Source organism: Protopterus annectens, chromosome 3.part0 (assembly GCF_019279795.1).
Source record: "Protopterus annectens isolate FY-2018-M chromosome 3.part0, PAN1.0, whole genome shotgun sequence".
In the NCBI taxonomy this organism is placed as follows: Eukaryota; Metazoa; Chordata; order Ceratodontiformes; family Protopteridae; genus Protopterus; species Protopterus annectens.
The window spans coordinates 1,893,754,300-1,893,776,770 of record NC_056731.1 but is presented as its reverse complement, the minus strand read 5'-3'; the positions used below and the strand labels follow the sequence as shown (position 1 = coordinate 1,893,776,770).

General features: G+C 41.8%; 1 protein-coding gene across 1 annotated transcript in view; it reads right to left on the bottom strand.

The window, feature by feature from the left end:
- The window catches only part of PPP6R3 (protein phosphatase 6 regulatory subunit 3), a 3,115,682-nt gene that overhangs the window by 1,218,745 nt on the left and 1,874,466 nt on the right, over positions 1-22,471 (bottom strand). The window contains exon 13 of the mRNA XM_044065977.1: positions 9,590-9,705. Coding sequence (XP_043921912.1) covers positions 9,590-9,705 — 116 coding nt within the window. The remainder of the gene's footprint in view (positions 1-9,589; positions 9,706-22,471) is intronic.

The following is a 22,471-nucleotide window of genomic DNA, read 5'->3' as shown; positions in this document are numbered from 1 at the left end:
AGTCTATCTGGATAAGTGCACTGCATCAGATATTGGAACAGTTACTATCTCTGCATAATGCCATTATCACCGTTTCTACATTACACAGGGATAAACTCACTATGACCAAATGACCCAAGTTTGATTAGCAGCCTGAGGGCTAGAACAGCTAATAAGAAAGAACGACCAGTTTATCTAGCATGGGAGGAAATTGGTCTGATCTTTGCAATGTCAATACACTGCTGTATGACTGGTATGCCAGCATAAACCACAGAATCAGAGATACAAGTTTTGTATCACTAAACAAGCACAGAAGCAAACATGGATCAAGGAGGTACTGTTGGCTCCAACGGTAATGTGGGTGTACACATGACCCTCTGAGGAATGGGATTAAACAGAAATGCCTCCGAGCTCTGCCATGTGAATGATGCGATGTGGCTTAACAACATGGACATCAAGCATTTCTTAAGCCAGGGGGGCAAAACGGCAACAAAAGTACAACCTTTATGTGCAACTGGCTCCAGCTGGGTGAGGGCAAAGCCAGACTCTGAGGTGACTTCGACAAGGGCATTTTTGGAGGAGCTGTGAGGCAGGACAGGGCACAGACAACCTTCAAGCCTGTCTACAGGATACTTCCCTCTGGTCAGTCACCTCTGTCTGGTGAATGAATGGCCTTCAGACAGAGGTGGTGACTGACCACAAGCAAAAAAAAAAAATTTATCAAAAATATGGCATTATCACTAATCTCTCTATTTAGCAAATTAATAAACATTTCATTGTGATCTTTTGTGAGCAAAAACTGGGTAATATAGCAACCCACAAGACTGCATTTAATGTACTGACTGTTACGATAATACTCAGTTTCTCCCTATATACAGGCATCTAAATTCTGAGCTGGAAGCGAGTCCTTGACATGGACAGATAATGCTTCCATTTGATCCATATGATCAGAAATAGTAAAAAGCCATAAAAACACAGTTTGAGGAATGCATGACATTTCCTTGAACCATATTTCAATGATCATGCAAATCACTCAAGAAAGCTTTTAGGTTAATCAGCTTATTGCTCACACTATCAACATTAAGAAGTACCACACTCACCATAGATTTTGTCAGTTTTGAGTCATCTGGAATTTGTACTACAAAAAAAAAAAAAAAAAAAATACTGGAACAGAACATTTCCTGCCTGGTATCTTTGCACAACAATACCAACAAATGTTAAGTGCTGTGACCAGTGCTTCTGTTTACACAGAAATGTAGGCAGTGAAAGCATAGTAGCTGAAGTTTGAGGTCATGGAAATTAAGTTCCTAAGATGGGTCACAATATGTACATTAAGGGACAGGTGAAGAAATGAGGACCATCAGAGTGGAAGCCAAAGCAGCTCCATATTGCAGAAAAGGTCAAGGAGAACAGATTATGGTGGGCTTGGTTACATGTGCAAGAAACAAGTAATTCTGCAAAACAGATTTGGGACATACAGAAAGCAAACAAGAGGAGACTAGGACATCAAGCCAAGAGATGAACTGTGTAACAGAGTATCAGCAACAGTCAGACATGACTTTCAAAAAAGACTGAAGTGCATCTCTGAATTGTGAGATGTGGCAACAGCTGGCATGACACCCTCAAACCATGTCAAACGGGGAAAAGCAGGTTGATGATAATGACCTGTACACTATAAATGGTGAGGATAAAGGTCACTAGGTATACTGTATGCTGGTGATCTGCACAACTCCTTCCATGATGACAAGCAATGAATTACAGAAAAACACACCTAATGCCTTAATCAACTTTTTTTAGAGGCATGATTGTATTTCTACAGAAGGGAACATTTAACTCAACTTAAATCACTTTCTTTCCCCATACAAGGACTGCTGCATCTTCTGTAATCCCTAAACTACTTAAGTGTTCAATGGTAAGAACACTGTAAATGTTGACCGGTAACATTTTTAACCTATTTACTATTTGGCCCTAGGTAGGCTTCACAGCAATAGTCTCTCCAGCTTGGTTCTCGGCTGGGATGCCCTCTCTACACAGTCTGCATATCCTCTCCATGTCCGTGCAGGTTTTCACAGGTGCTTCTGTTTCCTATCGCATTTCATAGATATACAGTAAATGGGTCAAGGTCTCAAACTGTCCACAGGCATATGTACACGTGTGAGATATGGAAGAAAGCCTGGCAACCTACTTTTGTTTCGCCTTTGCCTTGCAAACTTGGACAGTTGTGGCTATCCATGGGGTCACTCTAGGATTCGGATAAGACTTGCACAGAGTGGAAAGTCACCATGATTTTTGCTTAACAATCTATGTGCAAATCATATTTTACATCCGAGTCGCTTCTGAGAAAGTTGCCCAGTGCAATTTAACCCTTAAGGACTCCCTGACTCTGGAGATGGATAATGCTGGCGTACGAAATTTGTTTTTACTAATAAGAACTCTCTTATACAGAGTTAGCAAGGTGCCCACTGTTGAAGATTTTGAGTGTTTACCATGTTTTAGAAGTCTCTGGTATCATGCGTTTAGAGGTCTTACAGTAATAAGTAGCCAGGACTTCAGCATAAATTAGAACAGAACTCTGCAATTTCCAGATGTTTTTGAGCAACTGAGAAAGTACAGTTGTGTACACTTACCATAAATGTAGATGTTCAAGTGTATTCACTGTTGTAGTCATCACCTGTGGGTTATCCCTGCTGTGGTAGCCCTCAGTCGGCCCGTATACCAGAGTCAATGTTCTTGTGCACCGGCTGCCGTCGCCTGTAGTCTGACATCAGGTCATCAGTGCTATAAAGTAAGTCAGTCAACGTCATTACATCCGTTTTTCTTGCCCTAACCCGTCAGAAGCACAAAGGAAAAGAGAGAAGTGGTCCTGGTGGCTGAAAGCCAACTAAGGAAGCTTATGTCCCCCCCCCCAGAGGAAGATGTTAAATGGGGGATGGAGGGAGGGAAACCAAGACTGCAACAGTGAATACACTTGAACATCTACAGTTATGCTAAGTGTACACAACTGTACTATGTTCTTTGTGTTTCACTGTTGCAGTCATCACCTGTGGGAGGATTCCCAAAGCTGAGGAAAGACTTGGAAGGATAGGTTGAGTCCTACGTATGGATCAAGAGGCCCTGCAGAATTGCAAAGGCAAACCCTGCCCTAGACTTAGAAAAGAGGGGAAGGTGGTAATGTTTTGTAAAGGTATGGACAGGTGGCCGCTTCCAAAATGTCCCTGGTGAGGAAGGCAGTGAAAGTGGAGGTTGCCCTAGTGGAGTGGGTACGGATAGACTTAGGGATGGGTTTTCCATATAGTCTGTAGCAAAAATGGATACAGTGTGAAAACCATTTGGAAATGGTTTGTTTGGAGATGGGCTTTCTCCTTTTCCCCCAGAGGCAAAGCTTACAAGTAGCTGGTCTATTTTTCTGAATGGCTTAGTATGGTCCAGATAGTATCAGAGTTACCTGTGTACGTCTAGTGAGTGTAGGATTCTTTCCCCCTTGCTTTGAGGTTTGGGAAAGAAGGTGGGAAGGTGTATGGCCTGGTTAAGGGTCACATCAAATTCCACCTTGGGCATAAAGGAGAGGTTAGTCCTCAGGGAGACTCTGTCTGCATGGAAAATAATGAAAGGCTCAACAACCATGAGAACTTGAAGTTCAGAGACCCTTTTGGCTGAGGTGATAACAAGCAGGAAGGCAGTCTTCCATGAGAGATATTTCAATTCTGTAGAAGCGACAGGTTCGAAGGGAGGTAAGGTTAGTTTTTCTAACACATAATTCAAGTCCCAGGGTGGCGTGGGAGGCCTTCTGGGAGGCCTGATATTGGAAGCCCCTCCGAGGAATTGCTTAATCAAAGGATGAGAGAAGAGGGGTGGGTCTGAATCATAATGGGCTGAAATGGCAGAGCCATGAATTTTAATAGAGGAGAAAGATTGGCCAATATTGAACAACTCTGCTAAGTAATCCAGGATGAGAGGGATGGAAGGTTGGGAGGTACTACCATCTTTTGATTGTTTTCAGGAGCAGAATCATTTCCATTTTCCTGCATATGATTTTCTTGTGCTGGGCCTTTTGGCCTCTGTGATGATGTCCATGACCTGTTTGCTTAACAGGGTGCCCTTGTTAGTTTTTAGTGTACAAGTCATGCTGAAAGACAGAGTCTGTAGGTCTCGCAGTACCCCCCCCCCCCCGGGTCAAGAGGTCTGACATCAGGGGAAGCAGCTTTGGGGCTTGTAAGGTCAGGCTGCGTAACAGGGGGTACCAATGCTGCCTGGCCAGTCTGGAGCAATGAGGATGGCCCTTGGTCTCTCCTCTCTTAATTTGATCAGAACCTTTGGAATTAAGGGCATAGGAGGTTAAGCGTACACAAAGAGGGAGTTCCAGGGGAAGGTCAAGGCATCAACCTTTCATGCTAGGGGGTGGAACTCCCTGGTGCAGAACCTTTGCAGCTGGTGGTTGAGGTGCAAGGCAAAGAGATCCACTTATGGGGTCCCCCACTCGAGTGATTTGCAGGAAGATTTCTCTGTGGAGCTGCCATTCGTGGGGGTCCAGTAAGTTTCTGCTTAGGTGGTCTGCCAGGGTGTTGTTGACTCCTGGTAGGTATTGGGCTAATAGGTATAGCCCCATGGAGGTGACTGTACGTCTGAGACACATGGCTAACCTGCACAGGGGATAAGATTGGGTGCCCCCCTGTTCGTTGATATACCACATCATCATGGTGTCTGTTTTTATAAGGAGGACCCCTGGCCTGAGATGGCGTTGGAAGAAAGTCAGAGCCTTTTGTACTGCCATAATTTCTTTCTGATTGATGTGCAAGTGAAGTTGCTGGGCATTCCAAAGGCCTTGGGTACACCTACCTGCTAGGTAAGGACCCCAAGCAATGTCTGAGGCATTGGTGGTGATGGTCTGGCCGGAAGGATGGAGGATGAAGGGAAGACCCTTGTTCATGGCATAGACTTCTGCCTACCAGAGAAATTCATCCCTTATACATGGGCTCAGGGGGAGTGTGGTCTCTAGGGACAGAGTTGTGACACCAAAGGTTTTTAAGTACCACTGGAATTTTCTCTTGTGAAGCCTGGCGAGGGGGATAGGGCTTACATGAACTTCCTCGCAGTGAGGTGGCTTCTGGAAGCCAGCTGGGTGAAGTAGAGAGGCAGGAAGCTCTGCTTTTCTGGCGATAGGAAGGCCATTTGGGATGCTGTGTCTAGCACAGCTTCCAGGAAAATAATTTTTCTGGTGGGGTTTTGTTTTGATTTTTTCTCGTTGATGGTGAACCCTAGGGAAGTAAGGAGAGATTTGACAAAGAGAAAGACCTGGAGCAACTTTTCTTTGCACTCTGCCTGAATGAGGCAGTTGTCCAGGTAAGGGTAAAACTGTATATTTCTCTGTCTGCAGAATGCTATAGCCGGAGCCAAGCATAAATACTCTGGGAGCAGTAGATAAGCCAAAGGGCAGTGCAGAGAACTGAGTGTTGATAGCCTGCTCTAAAGCACATTAATTTTTTGCACAATTCCCTGATGGGGATGTGGAGGAAGACAGCTTTTAGGTCTAGTGTCACAAGCCAGGCAGTTTTTGTTAGCATAGGCAGGAGCTGCTGAATTAGCATTTTGAATTTGGGAACTTCCAAGGAGGTGTTCAGTTTGGATAGATCCAGGATGGGGCACCAAGTGCCTTCTTTTCTGGGAAAAAGGAATAGTCTGGAGTAAAAACCTTTTCCTGTTTGATTTGGGGGGACAGGTTCTACGGCACCCTGGGATATTATAGTTTGGACCTTTTTCAATGGCTCTGCCCATTGGTTTGGGGGGAGAGCTGGGAGTTTGCTGAAAAAGAATCTGTATCCCTGAGAAATGATTTTTAAGACCCATTGGTCCTTGGTTATAGAAACCCAATTGTTTTTGAAGAGGGTGAGCCTTCCTCCTAGTTTTTGATGAGTGAAGGGAGGGCAGAGGGGGCAGGGCCAGTCATTGTGAGTGCTTGCCATAAAATCTTGGCTTAGCACTCTCTGTCTTATAAACGGAAGTGGTCCATTGTTTGCGTCTTTGTTGGCCCTGGGATAGGGGCCTGGTTGGCCTGTCCCTGCAGCACTTACCTTGGCCCTGTCTGCTGGGTGCAGGGAAGGCCCAGTGCTTAGAGGGAAAGTTCCTTCTGAATCTGGGAGGTTGAACTTGAAAGAAATCTTTTAATGTTTGCATAGATTTTGCTTTGTCAACCATCTTTTTAAGCACTTCTGCTTTTTCCCCAAACAGGAGCTCCTTGTCTAGGGGTGCATCAATAAGTTTTGACTTGACATGATCAGGGAGAGGGTGTTCCTTCAGCCATGCAGGTCTCCTAACAGATCCTATCACTGCTGCCCTGCTAGAGGCTACTAGGGCATCATATCTACATTGTAATGAGTGCTTGGCCACTTGACAAGCAGAGTGTAGTAATTCTGTCAGCTCCTTTGAGTTGGCACAGTCAGGAGAGGAAGCAATCTTCTGTTTTAATTGTCCCAAAGTGTGCTGTTGAAATTTTAACATATGGAACGGACAATTGAGTGCTCTGATAGCGAAGGTCGCAAAGGTGTAAACTTTCTTACCCCATCTGTCCAGGGCTCTGGAGTCTTTGTCAGAAGGGAGAGGATTCTTGGCAGAACTAGTCTTAACTCCTTTGGGTCCCTATGGTCTGCTGGTCTGCAGCAGGATTCCTATACAGGTATTTGTGAGAATCCAGTACTCTGTAGCACCTGTCAGGTTTACTTGGAGCAGGAGCCAGGGCATCAGGGGCTAAGCTGGACTCATAGAAAACATAATTTACCACTTCCAAAATAGGTGGGATGGCCAGGGGTCTGTGCTGAGGCAGGTCCAGAAACTCTAAGTCTTTTCTTAGACTGAGGGAAGTTTTGAGATTCCCATTGGAAATGTTCCCTGAGGGAATGAAGGGTTTCTCCAAATGAGAGGTCCTTGGGAGGGGTGGCAGAAGGGATGGACTGCTCTGCATCTGAATCCTCAAACAGTTAAAGGATGTTGTTCCTCTTCAAAAGCAGAATAATCAGATTCCTCAGACTCTTGGTCTATCAATTTCTGCAGAAGGATGCCTTTTCCTTTTAGGAGTGGGGGCCTGAGTACCTTGGATGAGGGAGATAAGATCCTCCGCCATTTTAAGAATTTGAGCTTGGGGTGGGGGAGCAGTAGCAAGACGGTGGCTAGAAGCAGGTCTCCTAGGATTGGCCTGGCTTCTAGGCCTGACAGAATCCGTCGGTCTCTGAGAAGTGGTAGTCGGATGCGAAGACGTCAGTTTTTGTCTAGATTCGATAGTGCAAAAGGCTTCCTCGGAAGCGGATGCCTGTGTCACGTCTCCGAACCCAACTGAGGCAGAGACAGCCAAAGGCTTGGAAGATGAAGTAGATTTCTGCGGCATACCGGACTCCGAAAGGGTCTCAGCAGAGGCCTGCATAGATAGCGAGTTGGGCATAAGGGGCTGCGAAAGTGCCTCACTGAATTCCAGAGAACTGACGACCTGCTTAGCAGTAGCGCCATCAGAAGGCTTAGCCTTGTGTGGCCTGTCTCTATCTTTATCTCTACGTTTTTTTGGAATATCCTATCCACAGATTGCTGGCTGACAGAGACCATATCGGAATTCGAAGACAGAACACGAAAATAATTGTCTACAAAAAGAGCTCTACAGCGAATGGTTCTGGCATTAAAGAGGGCACAGAATCGGCAACAAGGGACGTCGTGGTCTGGGCCTAAACAAGTGATGCAGTAAGAATGAAAGTCTTGGTGTGGGGTCTGCTTTCCACAGGCAAGACCATTGTTAACTTTTTCAGACATTGGTTAGAGCAAGAAAAAAGGGTCCCCAACGGGGTACTTAGCTTTAAACATTTTCTGCTGAAATTCAACTTCTGGTAGCGACTGACCGGCACTCGTGCAAACTGCTTCTGCTACGGGCTCCATGGCAAGAAAGACTGATGTAATGACGCCAGCTGCCTTGCTTTATAGCACTGACGACCTGACGTCAGACTATAGGCAAAGGCAGTCGTCACACAATAACACTGACTCTGATATTTTGGCCGACAGAGCTACCACAGCAAGGATAAACCCACACGTGATGGACTGCAACAGTGAAACATGAAGAACATCTTGGCCTCTACATCTATCATATTATCCCCTCTGTCACATGGTGGTAGTATTAATTTTCAATAAGCATACGGCAGCTGTTGCATGACAGCAGTTACCTATCAGCTAGAAGGTTACAACAGCTAACGTCCAATACAGCTAGCAATCCATTCCCTCTGCTGTAGTTAAACCCAAAGCCATAAGCTGGCTCTTCTAACACCCAGTGCCAGTCTACAACCTAGCATGTTCTTACTTCATTTCTTCTTGCTAAAGAGCAAAAAGGTTCAGTGGTTCCATTTCTGTGCCCCACCCCTTGTTGCCTAGCTGAGAAGAGAGAAAAACATCGCTTTCAAATTGTAGCAATTGGCTTGCTACAACTTTTACCACACACAAAGTGCTGAAGTGTAGAGCATGATCAAAATTAATTTCTGCTATGGGAATTCAGAAATGCAGATACACAAATGAATACTAGTACTACACTAACAATAGAAACACATGTCCCAGTCATGACCTCTAACACTTTGGGCCTGGGGCGGCTGCCCCTTTCACCTCACAATAGTTATGCTACATGTTAAATTAGAAAACAATACATTATGGATTATGTACTACATTGGCTACAAGGCCTTATACATGGGGAAGCTATTAAGTACGTGAGCCCTTAGGATTATTAGATATGTTACGATATGCTAAAGTGAAGGCAAATTACATGCTAAAAAGAGGATATACAAAGGCAGCTGAGAAGGGGAGCCAAAAAGACACTTTAAACTAGAGTAATTAAGGCAATTTCATGTGCTCATATTAGGCACAAGAAATGCTCACAGTTGGCAGTTTCCCCAAATACAAAACAGCTCTATTTGGATTAATGGTGCACCATTTACCAAGTACTTTTATTTTCATCAGGAATATGAATAAGACTGAGGTGTACTGTACACAGGCACTGGCACGCATGGGCAAATGTAATGTGCGTAACATGCTTTTTCTTTCAAACAGTAAGCAGCCTGAAATGTTTCTCTTATCAAGAGTGTCTTATCAAAGCTGTTTTTCTGCAGCTACAAGTCATATATGTCATATACAACAGGTGAGTTTTCAGAACAGAAGACTGAGAACAACTGAGAGTTGCAAGATCCATCATGCTTGCAAAGTAAACAATCTGGACTGAAAAGGAATACTCCACAGGACCCTCTCAAAGTTTGGTTCTTTGATTAACTCACTTTCCAACTTGCTGTCTGATCTTTTTTTTTTCTTTTTTTTTTTTTTTTTTTAACAATGATGCATGAAATTTGTATGCATTTTAAATAATAAAAATATTAATCCAACTTTAGAACAAAGTCCAGTGGTTATGCACGTCAAGAACAAAAGATTTTCACACAATGCCCATTTTCCCTTTTCAGACACAGGAGTACAACACATGTGATAACAGTGATGTATGACACAAAACCATACACGACTTACCACCTGTATAACAGTGATGTATGGCAAAAAGCCTTAGCAGAAAATCATGCAATTTAGATTTTGTAAACATTTAAAAGCAAAATACCATTCATGAGCTGTTGTATAAGAACACTATGCGATCCTTTTTCATAACTGTGTAAGATGCAGTTGGCTATTCTTGTTAAATGACCCATATAACCTCGTCGTCTTCCACCATTGGTCCTAAGGGAAGGAAAAAGAAACAGGTCATGTTAAAACAGCTCAACATAAGTAAATACTGCATATCATAATTACTGATCCTCCTACATCTTTTTGTCCTGCTCTCATCAACTAACCCTCATGGGCTTTACTGGCCTATTTGTTATCCACTGCGAGGGAAGATATCTACTTGAAGAGGGATTAGCTTTCCATCAACCACTTATGCTGCTAAAGTAGAAGTTAGAATCAAGAAGTACGGAGCTGTCAATTCTCAGCTGGTGAGAACCATTTCTTCTACACCCCAGGCTGTTTCATTCAAGAGAAATGAGCAATGTATGTCAAGTATAGATAGCCTCACGGTTGTATCCCTGCCACCAATGTAGCCTTACAACATGCCATTTTCTCACACGCTCAGCCAACACACTTTCTGTGCTGCCTAAGCTTAAATGGTCTCCATGTTCCAAAGTCAAAAATAGTCCTCTGCCCGCCTCTGATAGGCCACACTGTCAATTAATCACTCTGGTTGGCTGTTTAGGTGCTGGGTCAGCTAGTCAACCCACAATCACCTGTTTCAGTCAAGGCCACAACTTCTGCACAAAAGCAGCTTCTTTAAGCATCCTAAATATCTTCACCTAAATGTGAAATAAACAGCAGTAGAGAGAGTCCAGCTATGGATGGTAACCACCACAACAGTAGATGACATAATCACTTTCATCTCCACACACACTAAATAAGTTGGGGAAATGTCATTAGATCCTTTTACTTCTCTGAACCTACCAGAATGTGGCAGTAGTTTGGTAGCTATTTCAGCATTTGACAGCAGAATATTGGACTCTCTCTCTGGTATCCAAGTGGGAAGTTTTATTGCAAAAGGTAAAAAGCATATCTGAGTGTTAGCTTCCTCACAAAGCTGAAGGATTTATAGTTGCCTTAGTGGAAAGGTCACCCTGAATTCACACTCAGTTTTAGGATTTCCAGTGGTACATTTAAGATTGTTGTTAGCCGGCGCTTGTTTGTGATTTTTTTTTTTTTTTTTTTTGGGGGGGGGGGGGGGGGGTTGTATGAATTGAGCTGCTTTTCTTAAACAATTTTTAGGTACAGATAAGATATCCAGCAGAAAATGCAGGGATTTACATTAAGTTTAGTAAGCTAATCGGTAACACTTGCTTTAAGGATCATATCCGCCGAGGCTTTGGCAAGCTAATTTAATGAAAGAACCCAATAAAGTTGCAGGGCCTTCCAATGAATAAAAAATGCAGTGTGCTGCAGGGCTAAGTACTGTCCTACCTCCTGTTCAGCATATATTTCTCATATCCACTCTAACGTTTCAGGACTTGCTATCCAACTTTGATGACTATGATCTGGGCACAAATGTCACCTCACATTCCAATACACAGTTACTTCAAGCAAGGACTTGACAATGCCAATTCTTAGTATATGAACAATGGTCAAGCGAAATACTGAGAAATGTATAGTAGTTCTATCTGGCAAGTAGTTCTCCCATCTTCTATCAAAACGACACACACCCTCCAAACTGATACTTTCATCATTAGGACTTATGCTAATAACTAAGATTGCCACCTTTCCCAGAGACAAAAAAAAATGATCAAGACTAAAGCAATTCACCACCATAAACCCACTTCTCCCTTCCCCCTAATAAATGGACACATCACTGGGAGATGGAGCATCTTTTCCCAATCTCTGACCTGACTGCATCATGCTAGACATGTTTTTCTTTATTAAAAAAAAAAAAAGCCAGAGTTTGAGTTTCAACAAACTTCAGCATTCTGTTAATGCTGCTAATTAAAAAAAACTGGAGTCTGTACAGTGTTTTCTAAACAACCCATCATTCTGATTTCTGGACAGCCCAGAGGAGAAAGAAAAAAGGTTGCAAGCCTACTGACCCACTCACTCTCTGTTTCTATACTAGTTCAGAAAACCTATCTTGTCCAACTAGTTTCCAAAATCACTTCAGTTCCTCAGTACTTTATTTTGTTTTCTGAGCATCCAACACCTATGCAGATCCAGACCCACAAATCTTACTCAAACACCAAAGCTAGGGATCTTGCTCAAACACCAGAGGTAGGGATCTCACTCAAACAGATTTATGTCAGTTTATGGAAACAGCATCGTCAAAACCCACATGGTTGAGACTATATGGAAGACAATGTAGTTAATCAAAAAACTTATATAAATCCACACACCACCTGCCAGCAACAGAAACAATGTTTTTGCAGGGGGGCAAGCCCCCCCCCCGTACCCTCCACACCCCCTCCCAGTTATTTACACCAACTCTGCCCTTTTCCCACTGCAGTGCAGCCTCAAATTCCCCCAATCCCTACTGTACAGCAATCTCAGTCAGAATGGTTCAATTAACCACACTGCCAACCATAAGGGTTTCTACAGTCTCCCCTTCCTTACACTCCTCCCTAACACACACCCACCTCACAACCCCCAAGCCACCACCCCCTACCTCCCAATTACATCTCCTACTTGTAGCCAAATTTCCCCTGAACTCTAGTCCTCCAACCCAACCCATTTTTTCAAACCCAAAATACTCCCAACCCCACCGTCCCCTTACCCTTCTCAAACTAAAAAAAAACAAAACTCCCCCTTCTCAACCCTTCGTCCCCATCTCCCACACACCACCTCAATCAACTCTTCCTCTACATCTCCCTCTCTCTCTCAGGTGACATCCACCCTAACCCTGGACCCAACTCCACCAGAAATCTCAGTAACCACCCTAACAAACCCTAAAACCCAAAACCATCCGCCTCGCCACAATCAATGCACAAAGCCTCAAAAATAAAATCCCCAACCTCCACGCTTGGCTTGCTCACGAACAAACCGACATAACCATCTCCGAGACCTGGCTTAAACCTTCCATCACTGAGTGAAATCCTCCCTCCAGGCTACCAGATCCTTCGCAATGACAGAACCCAAAAAAAGGAGGTGGAGTAGCTATTATCTACCTCTCCACCCATACACTAATTCCATATACTAACCCCATCCCTACCTTTTCCAATGCCAAAATGACAGCAGGCTATTTAAAACTTAATTTCAAATCTTTATGCATCAGGTCCATCTATATCCCTCCAGGCAAAAATACCAAAACACTAGAAGACATACTATCCTGGTTTAGCTCCAATACCAAAATCAAAACCTATATCCTTGACATGAACATTAACTGGGCATCTCTTAACTCTGACACCCCATCCCATTCAATCAATCTATACAACTACACCCAACTTATAGACCTTCCAACCAGGCCAAACAAAGATGGCACCTCTGGTACCATCATAGACTGGATATTGACTACCCATCCCAAGCTTGCCTCAAACGCCGGTATACTACCCGATCCTCTCAGCGACCAATACATGCTTTCGTTGACTGCATATCCTCCCCTACACAAAAACATCACCAATATAGCCAAACCCACAACCTAGCCTCCTTCAACCCTGAAATATTCTCAGAATGCCTAAAACACAACGACTGGTCACCCCTAAAAACCCTCCCACTAGACAGTATCCTATTTCAACAAAACATTCCTTACCATGTTAAATCAACTAGCTTCCTTAAATCCAAACGAATCAAAGACAATCCCTGCCCCTGGCTATCCTATGAAACTAAACATACCATGCATCAACGAGACACAAAATGGAAACAATACCAAAAGCAAAACACCGCCAATTCCCTATTAGAATTTAAACTGCGGAACTTAGCCAAAAAATTAATAACTAAAGATCGTAAAACCTATGACAGCAAACTCCACTCTATGTACTCATCAAATCTAAACAATTTTGGAACTCCATTTCCTCCATTCTTCACCCTGGCAATAAAAGCAACCCATGCCCAGACCCTACTCTTACCAGCCTAGAAACTGCCACTAAATTCAACTCATTCTTTATAGATTGCATAGCAAGACTATCCTCCTACTTCCCTGCCCCCCCTCCCCAACCAGCCAACCTCCTCCTACCTCCCCCTTCAGCTTAAAACCCATCCCCACAAACACAATAAAAAGGCTTCTCTCCTCAAGCTAAAACCCTGTCGTAACGCAGCAGACAATCTACCATCCACCTTCCTCAAGCAATCTGCTAAAACCATAGCCTATCCCATATCTATTCTAAGAAATAGATCAATACAGGAATCATACATCCCAACTATCTGGCACCACGCATACATCATCCCACTACACAAAGGCGGTAAAAACAGATAACCAATTTTAGATCCATAGCCATACTTTCCCCTCTCTCAAAAATACTAGAAAAAAACTATCCATGCACAAATCTTGCAATATCTAACCCTGAACAAACTCCTCTCCCATACTCAACACGGTTTTCGCCCCGGCCACAGTACCATGACTGCCCTCCTTTCCTTTCTAGAGACCATCAACCTAGCATGCGACAAGGGCAAATACATATCACTATTTTTAGACCTATCAAAGGCATTTGACACCATCTCCCACTCCTTACTCCTATCCCAGCTCTCTTCTTCCTAGCCTGTGTTCCAAACTTGAATCCTGCTACCAGAGAATTAGCAAATTTGCAACAAACATCAAAAATTCATCTCATCACTGCCAGTCTCTACACACCCTAAAGTGGCTAGAACTCCCCAACTACCTCACATATCTGCAACTTACCACTACCCACAAAATCATCTTCAAACAAGCAGACTGTCCGTCCCTGGCCACAGCCCTAATACCCTACACACGCTGCTGCTCCCTATGATCCAAGAGCCAAAATCTCCTACAAGTGCACAAACCCTCTCATCCCCCTAGCCAACTACTACTACTAGCCTGCACCGTAGCTAAACAATGGAACTCTTTCCCCTCTCCACTACGCAACATCTAACCACAACAACTTCAAGACCTACCTGCTCTCACACCTGTCCTCCAAATGGAAATGCCTTTCTCATGTTCCTACCTAAGCAACCCCCAACTCATAAGATCCTATACCCTTCTCTGTGAATGTTGTAAACATTTCTTTTTTTCACAGAATACTCAAAAGATACATTACTATCAAATGTGTATTTTCTTTGCCAGAATTGTTTTAAATGTGCATATATTGATTACCTATCCACTAGATAACCTCCCTTTCTTTTGCAATGAATGTTACACAGGAAAGCCTATAGACTACTATAATGTTTTTTTATACTGAATACTTCTGTAAATATGTAACCTCTCATTATTCTTCATTTTCTTTTTCAATGAATGTTACACATGAAAGCCTATGGCTTACTATAATATTACTTTAATGTTTCTGACTGAATTTTGTCTATTATGCAACCTCTCTTTCACTATTAATATAACTTCTTGTGGAGCTTTTATCCCCGGGCATCCACTGAAAATGGATCGCTATGACCCAGCGGACTCTTGCGGTCAACAAATGCAAATGAAATACAGTGTGACCCTTTGGCCAACTGACAAACCCCAATCAAACACCAAAGCTAGGGATCTCAAATTTCACAAACAATTGACTCAGAGAGGTGCTTAACCCAAAGCATCCCATGTTTAAACAATAAGCTCCCACTAAATGTCAAACAAAGCAGTAAGCCATCCATTTTCAAAGTCAGTCATAGTAGCTGGATGGGATAAATTCTTTAAGTAGGTATCCTACAAAGCCCTTAAAAATAAAGGAGGTGATGACTAGTGAATTATAAAGTAACTCAAGGAGTTTATTTGGTTAAACTTTTAAAGGTCTTAATGACTAGCCTCATATCAACCTATACACCAATAAGATTTCTACACTCCTGTAAAACTCTACACACGAAATAAAACATTCATAATCAAGTTCTTGCAGTAAGGCTAATATCCCACTTATTTAGAGTTCAAAAGTAACTTTATTGTTATTTAGATCTACACACGTGCAGATTAAGTAAGATTCCGCACAATCAGCTCATCAGGGGGCAGACAAAAAGAAATCACATACACAGAAAAGACAATTTAAAGCATATAATACAACCACCATCTTACAAATCAACTCTACACTTCCAGCTATATATATTCCTAGAACCACATACTTGTTAAGGTACTAAAAACACACATCAAACAGCAAGATTCAAGTAACGGTATTGCACATGAACCATGCATCACATTATGGGTGAACAAGCACATAGAAGTAGCAGCTGAAGAAAAAATATTGCACCTGGGTTAGCAGTATAAATTATAATAGTTGTCTGGGCTTAATAAATAATTGATAAAATAATACCTCTCAGTGAATGTGAAGTCCCAACAATCTGAGCTGTCAATGACTAGACAAAGTTACAAGGAGCAAACTAGAGAGGGAAAGATGATAGACTGGGAGGACGCCAATAATTTATTTGGACTGCAGGTTAGAGACTGCCTTCCATATCAAGGACTGATAGAGTATAGGCAAAGAGAAAGAAATAAGGGAGTTCTAAACTGAAGACCAGCAGTGATAGTTTTCAATAGAATCTAGAACAGAAGCCGACATTAAAAAAGGAATTAGTACAGCATATAAAATTATTGCATAATAACTACAAGAATCAAAGGAAGTTAGAAAAGGATTGGCAATAGAGATTGGATAAGCAATTGACAAATAAACAATGGGAGGCTATATGTATGTCTCCCAAATATGCAACAAAATGTAGAAGATTTAGGATTGTGCCTGGAAATGTTTGCATAGACATTTCTATACCCTGAGTAGATGACAGAGAATTTCTCCTCAGACAGCAAATGTTGGAGGTGTGACAGGGAAGAAAGTGGTAATTGGGAACATATTTTCTGGGAGTGCAGTGAATTGGCGGACTTTAAGGATTCGCTTCAGGATGCACTGTCAGATGCTGGGTGGCAGATTGTTCTGATGAGGGAGATAATTTTTTTGAGCTATGATACAGAATCGGAATTGCCTAGACATGGTAAGGCCTTGCTGTGTCTAATAATGGTTGCTGCCAAAAAGCAATTACTAGAAAATGGAAATCAAAATCTAAACTAACTATACTAGAAGTAGTGACTATAGTAACATAGATAAAACAACTGGAACGGAGATCTTTAGAAAAATGCTGGAGCAAACTACATAGGAAAAAAATGGGAATTGTGGGAACAATGCATACAAGGGAGGAATGAGGTTTAAAAGGCAGCATGACTTAAATGAGCTATGTAATGTTTGAGTGAGAAAATACGTAGACTATAAGTGATGTATAATGTTTGCAAATGGGTGTGTGTCAGTGTGGTCTGTGATGTAAAATGCTTGCAACTAGGACTATATCGGCATGGCTTGTTTTCATTTATATACATGTACCATTGCCTATGTAGTAGGTGATGGTTTAATAAAGATCTTTCTTGCTTTTAAAAAAAGGCAGGAAATGAATAATTTATGGAATATTGTTTAGGTTATATGATACAATATATATATATATATATATATATATATATATATATATATTGTAAGTATAATGTTTATGTTAATATATTTTGATTACTTTTATATGTAAATTTGCCTATATCACAAGTGATAATTCAATAAAGGTGTTTGGGGGGGGTTATTTCTTGCACACCAGGCAATCAGTGCGTTAAACCTCTTCTCTGTATGCACTCTCGCCCTCTCTACTGATGAGACCCATGACTGGGCGTCGTCCGCAACTTGATGATACGATTTGTATTGAAGTTTGCTGGGCAGTCATAGATTAGGATAGTAAATAATAAGGGGCTTGAGAAAGCAACGCTGAGGAACACCTGTGTTGAGTGTCATGCTCCTAGAAGTATTCTTGCCCACACAAACCTTCTGTGGCCTGTTAATCAAAAAGTCCAGGATCCAGTTGCAAAGGTGTTTGCTGATGCCCAGATGTACTATCTTAATCAACTGCATAGTGGCAACTGTGTTAAATGCTGAGCTAAAGTCAATGAACAGCATTCTCACATAGCAATCCTTGCTCTCCAGATGCTCAAGAGCAAGATGCAATGCGATCACAATTGCATCAGCCATGGATCTGTTTTCTCTGTAGACAAACTGCAGTGGATCGAAATTTGATGGTAGTTCCACAGACAGGTGTTTCTTGACTAGCCTCTCAAAACATTTCATAACTGTGGATGTTAGTGCAACAGGCCTGGAATCGCTCAAGCTGGAGGGTGAGGCTTTTTTGGGTAGAGGGATGATATTCATTACTTTGAAACATGAAGGGAGGGACCCTTGGTAGGCCAAGTGAGGTGTTAAATATATCCATGAGTACTGAATATAGTTGGTATGCACAGCTCTAACACCTTATCCATGATACTATCTGGAACGGCCACCTTTCTGGGATTGACTTTCTGTAGCACACTTTTTACTTTCATCTGGCTATGGCTAAGTACTGCATCATACTGCTCTGTGTGTAATCTTTGCACAGTTATGCTGTTCCTCTCCTCAAATCTTCCAAAAAAAGGTATTCAGCCTGCCTAGGAAGTCAGTGTTATCACATTGTGCAGCTCTCATTTTATAGTCCATAATTTGTTGTATACCCTGACATAACTGTCTGGTATTCCTCGTGTCCTCAAAGTGGTTTAGTATCTTCCTTGCATATTCCCTCTTAGCCTCTTACACCTTTCTTCAGATTTGCCTTGCCACACTTAAGGCTTCCCTGTCATTTGCCCTGCCACACTTAAGGCTTTCCTGTCATTTGCCCTGAATGTTGAATTTCATGCCTTCAAAAGATCATAGACCTTACTTGTAAACCATGGGGCTTTTGGTTAGCTCTTGTGATGATCCTTCTGATCTCTGTGACATCATCGATGCATTTTATGATGTATGCCATCACTGCTTCGGTGTACTCATCTAGGTCGATGTGCTGGTCTGTTGTGGCTGCCTCTTTGAAAATGCTCCAGTTAGTACACTCAAAACAATCCTGGGGAGTTGATAATGCTCCCTCAGACCAAATCCTGATTTGTTTCACCATGGGTTTCTCCCTAACCAGAGCAGGTTTATAAGCAGGCATCAGCATGCTAAGAAAGATGACCTGAGCTCCCAAGGTGTGGATGACGCACTGCTTTGTAGGCTTGTTTTTACTGGTGTACACTTTTTACATGGTACTCCTACCCCTTGTTGGAAAGTTTACATGCTGGTAGTAATGGGGGAGTACTGACTTCAGATCAGCCTGATTAAAATCACCAGCTATCACATGAGCAAACTCAGGGTGTTTATTTTGCATGTCACAGGTAGAATGGCACAATTTTGGGAGTGTCTCATTTGTATTAGCAGTAGGTGGGATATACACTACTGTTTATGCAGATTCCATTTATCTCTCTATGAATTTCATTGGAAGTGCGTTTTTTAAGTGGGGTTTTTAAAATTTGGGAGTAAGTGTCATGTAATTTTTTAGTCTGAAGAAGCTGGAGAACTGTTTCCAGCGAAAGCGCTTACAATAAATTACATTATTTTTGAAATGGACTGGGAGTCTCTCATTTTGTGGATTTTCTTGGTTTTGCCGTTAGTTGCTGGTTTTATCTCTCTAGAAATGTTAAAAGGTCTACATTTTATAGACAAACTACAGATTCTCAGAGCAGTGAGACATAACGACCACATAGTTACTGCACCATCTGTTATTAACATAAATGCAGGCTACTTCTTCCCTAGCCTTTACACATACACTGCTTGGCTTCTGTCTGCATGATACAGTGTGAAACTTGTTTAAATTAACTGCATTGCCACCGATATTGCTGTGCAGCATACCTCAGTAATCATAATTAAACAAATGTCTCACCTTGTTCTTTGAAGAGAGTTCCATCCTTAAGTAATCCATCTTGTAAACAGAACACACATTTGCAAACAGTTTCGAGGGCAGTGCAGACCTGGGAGGGTTTGCCTTTAGTTTAGCAGCAGTACCAACTCTACATCCTCTTTCTTGTTCTTTCACATCTCTCTTCCTTTTTTTACTTATCCAGCCTGTTCCAGCACCTCCCATCTCATGTTTCAGGCACTTAGCAGCATGCAGGGTTAAAATCCTCAACTTGTAGAGATCAGAGACTGTAGTAGGTCTCACCGACTCTGCAGACAACAGAACAGCAGTCCAGCAGCATGACAATATAGTATGCTTGATTTCCATCAGTTTCTGTATACTGTAAACTCCTGCACTTTCATTTAAGAGCCCAGAAACAGGTTTTCTTGCATTTTTGAGTGAAAAAGAAATTCCTGACGACCCGATGCAACCGCTGCCACACAGGGCGCCATTTCTTTTTTTTGATTTTCTGATTATTCCCTCCTCTTGCCAGTGTACTGAGCACACTTTGTAAGATGGGAAACAAAAAGACACAATAAAGGACATATGCTTGCGCAACAGGCAGAGAACTCCCAACAGCAATAGACAATACATGGACAGCTCTATTCGCAGGTGAACAGTTAGCACCCAATAAGTAATTCACAGGCCAAATGTTATGCCAAGAAGATACAGATGATAACAAGATGAGGTGTATTTTCTACTGTATTTATTACTGAGAAAATACAAAAAGGTAAAATAAAAAAGCTGAAAGACACAACAACAATAAACTGACTTTCCAAGATGGCTGCACACTGTGACAGCTTTATTTGACCTCCTCCAGTGTTGAAAGTACAAACTGTGAAATTGTCAGGTGTGTTGCCAGCAAAAAGAAATTTGGAGAACGTGAGAGAAAATCATCCAGAAAGAAAAACTTTGGCTAGAAGAATCTTGCAGTTGTTCAGTAAAACACATCCAAGTTTCAGTTTTGGTACATGAGATGGCTTCCAGTAAGTTAAAGGAAAATGATCAAATGCAGTTGAAGAGGTTTAAAATAAACAGTGAAGGGATATATCAATTTAAATAATAAAAGGTTGGGGGGGGCGCTTTAACTAGCTATTCAGATTATGTAATAAACATGCAAAAATCAGAGGTTAAAATGAAGAAAAATCTAGCTAAGCATGAGGTTTCTCAGGAAAAGACATTTCAAAAAATAGAGTTAGAAGACAGAGGAGACAGGGAAAAACAGAGATTTTCTTCTGAACCTGAGAACCTGGAAATAGACTGCATTAATTTTAAGAAAGTACAAATAAACAACTGTACTGGTTTTAGAAAGCATGACTTGTTATCTGAGAAGGCACAGTCGTATGCTCCAAATCTGGCCAGGAAACAGGGGTCCCTCTTTGAAACATCTAAAATCCATAACATCTAATTTCATAACATTGAGACCAGAACATCTAAAACCCATAACAACGAATTTCATAACATCTAACAGTACAAATCACGTTAAAATAACATACCGTCTACATATAATGACACCAAATTACCACACACACTTTTTACTACGTTTCTGCAGGGGGGCTTGATGCAGTGGGGTTAGGAAATTAACCTTTGCCCATTGTAGTGTGATCTTGGAGTTTGTATATTTTAATTTACAGGGGGTGTGGAGGCGGAGCCCCCTACATGGGGAGGGTTCTAGAGGGCTTGCGCCCATGCAGAAACGTAGTAAAAAGTATTTGGTAATTTGGTGTCGTTATATGCGGAAGGGGTGCTATTGTCTTGTGATCTGTAGTTAGATGTTATGAAAATCGATGTTATGGGTTTTAGATGTTTCAAAGTAGACCCAGAAAAAAAGCAGCCAAAGACCAGAAATAGTTAAGCAATAATGGTGGATTTACCCACGGCCAACCATGGGTAAAATCCAGCATTGCCCATACCCAGCCGTGGGTTATTGCTATTATACAATTATATTATTTAAGAAAAAAATACTTACTTTCCTTAAATAATGTCTTTGTATAATGAGTCCGTGGTGCCATTCCACATTTTGCAGGTATCCTGGGGCTTATTTTGATGTACTGCGGATGTGTATGGGACTTGTGTTCCCATGCTAATGCAGTACATGAATGGTGTGCAGAGGTAGCAATGGAGAAAGGAAGATATCCGTTGTTGTTGCTGCTGCTTTTTTTTATATATATATATATATATATATATATATATATATATAGTGAATATAAAAAAGAAACCGGGAGACTTTTTACGTTTGGGAGAGGCGGGACAGACAAAATAAAAGGATAATCAGGTAAGTTTAAGTTTTGCAGAGCGTACCTGATTATCCTTTTACTTTTGTCTGCATTGTCTCCCTCATAAGTCTTCCGTTTTCTTTTTTCATTCAAAAAAATTAAAGTAAAAAAAAACAATATATGAGATACACTAACAGGAAAAAGTCAGGGCGACTTGACCTTCTTCCATTGGTATATTCTCGGATTTACAATGGCAACGCTGGTTGGGCTGGCCAATCAGCGCACTCACTTTTGAATATTAATGGACAGTCACTGTATAATAAGTATGTAGTCATACCAGCACAGACTTGTTGGTGACAAAGTGGCAAAACAGAAAGTATTAAAAAATTAGGGACAGCAAATGGTTTGAGGAAAATGATTTTTCACTGTACACCAGGCAGAAGGAAAAGCAAGTTTATCCCAAAAATCAGGAAGCGTTGAGAGGCAGTTGTGAGATTTAAGCAACTGTATCCAGTTGCTTCCAGAATATTTATTCCAGGAGGACCAAAAGACACTTTTGATGCAGAACAGGGTAAAAAAAGTTTATCCAACAAAGAATGAGCCAGCAAGCAGAAGGGGCCACTGCTTTTCATTCTACTTACAATAACACATCCCAGACACATGCACTCACAGACACGTATGTTGCCAGAGAAACCTCTGCCAGTGCTCCAAAGGAAACTACTCAAGAGACAAGTAAAAGCAGAGAAGCTTACTAGAAGACTCAAGAGTGCATCATACTTGAACCAGAGACTGGTGTTGGCAGGAGATGATTTTGAAGATGACCAGCAAATAGAGAAACAGAGACATGTGAAATGTGGACAAAAATT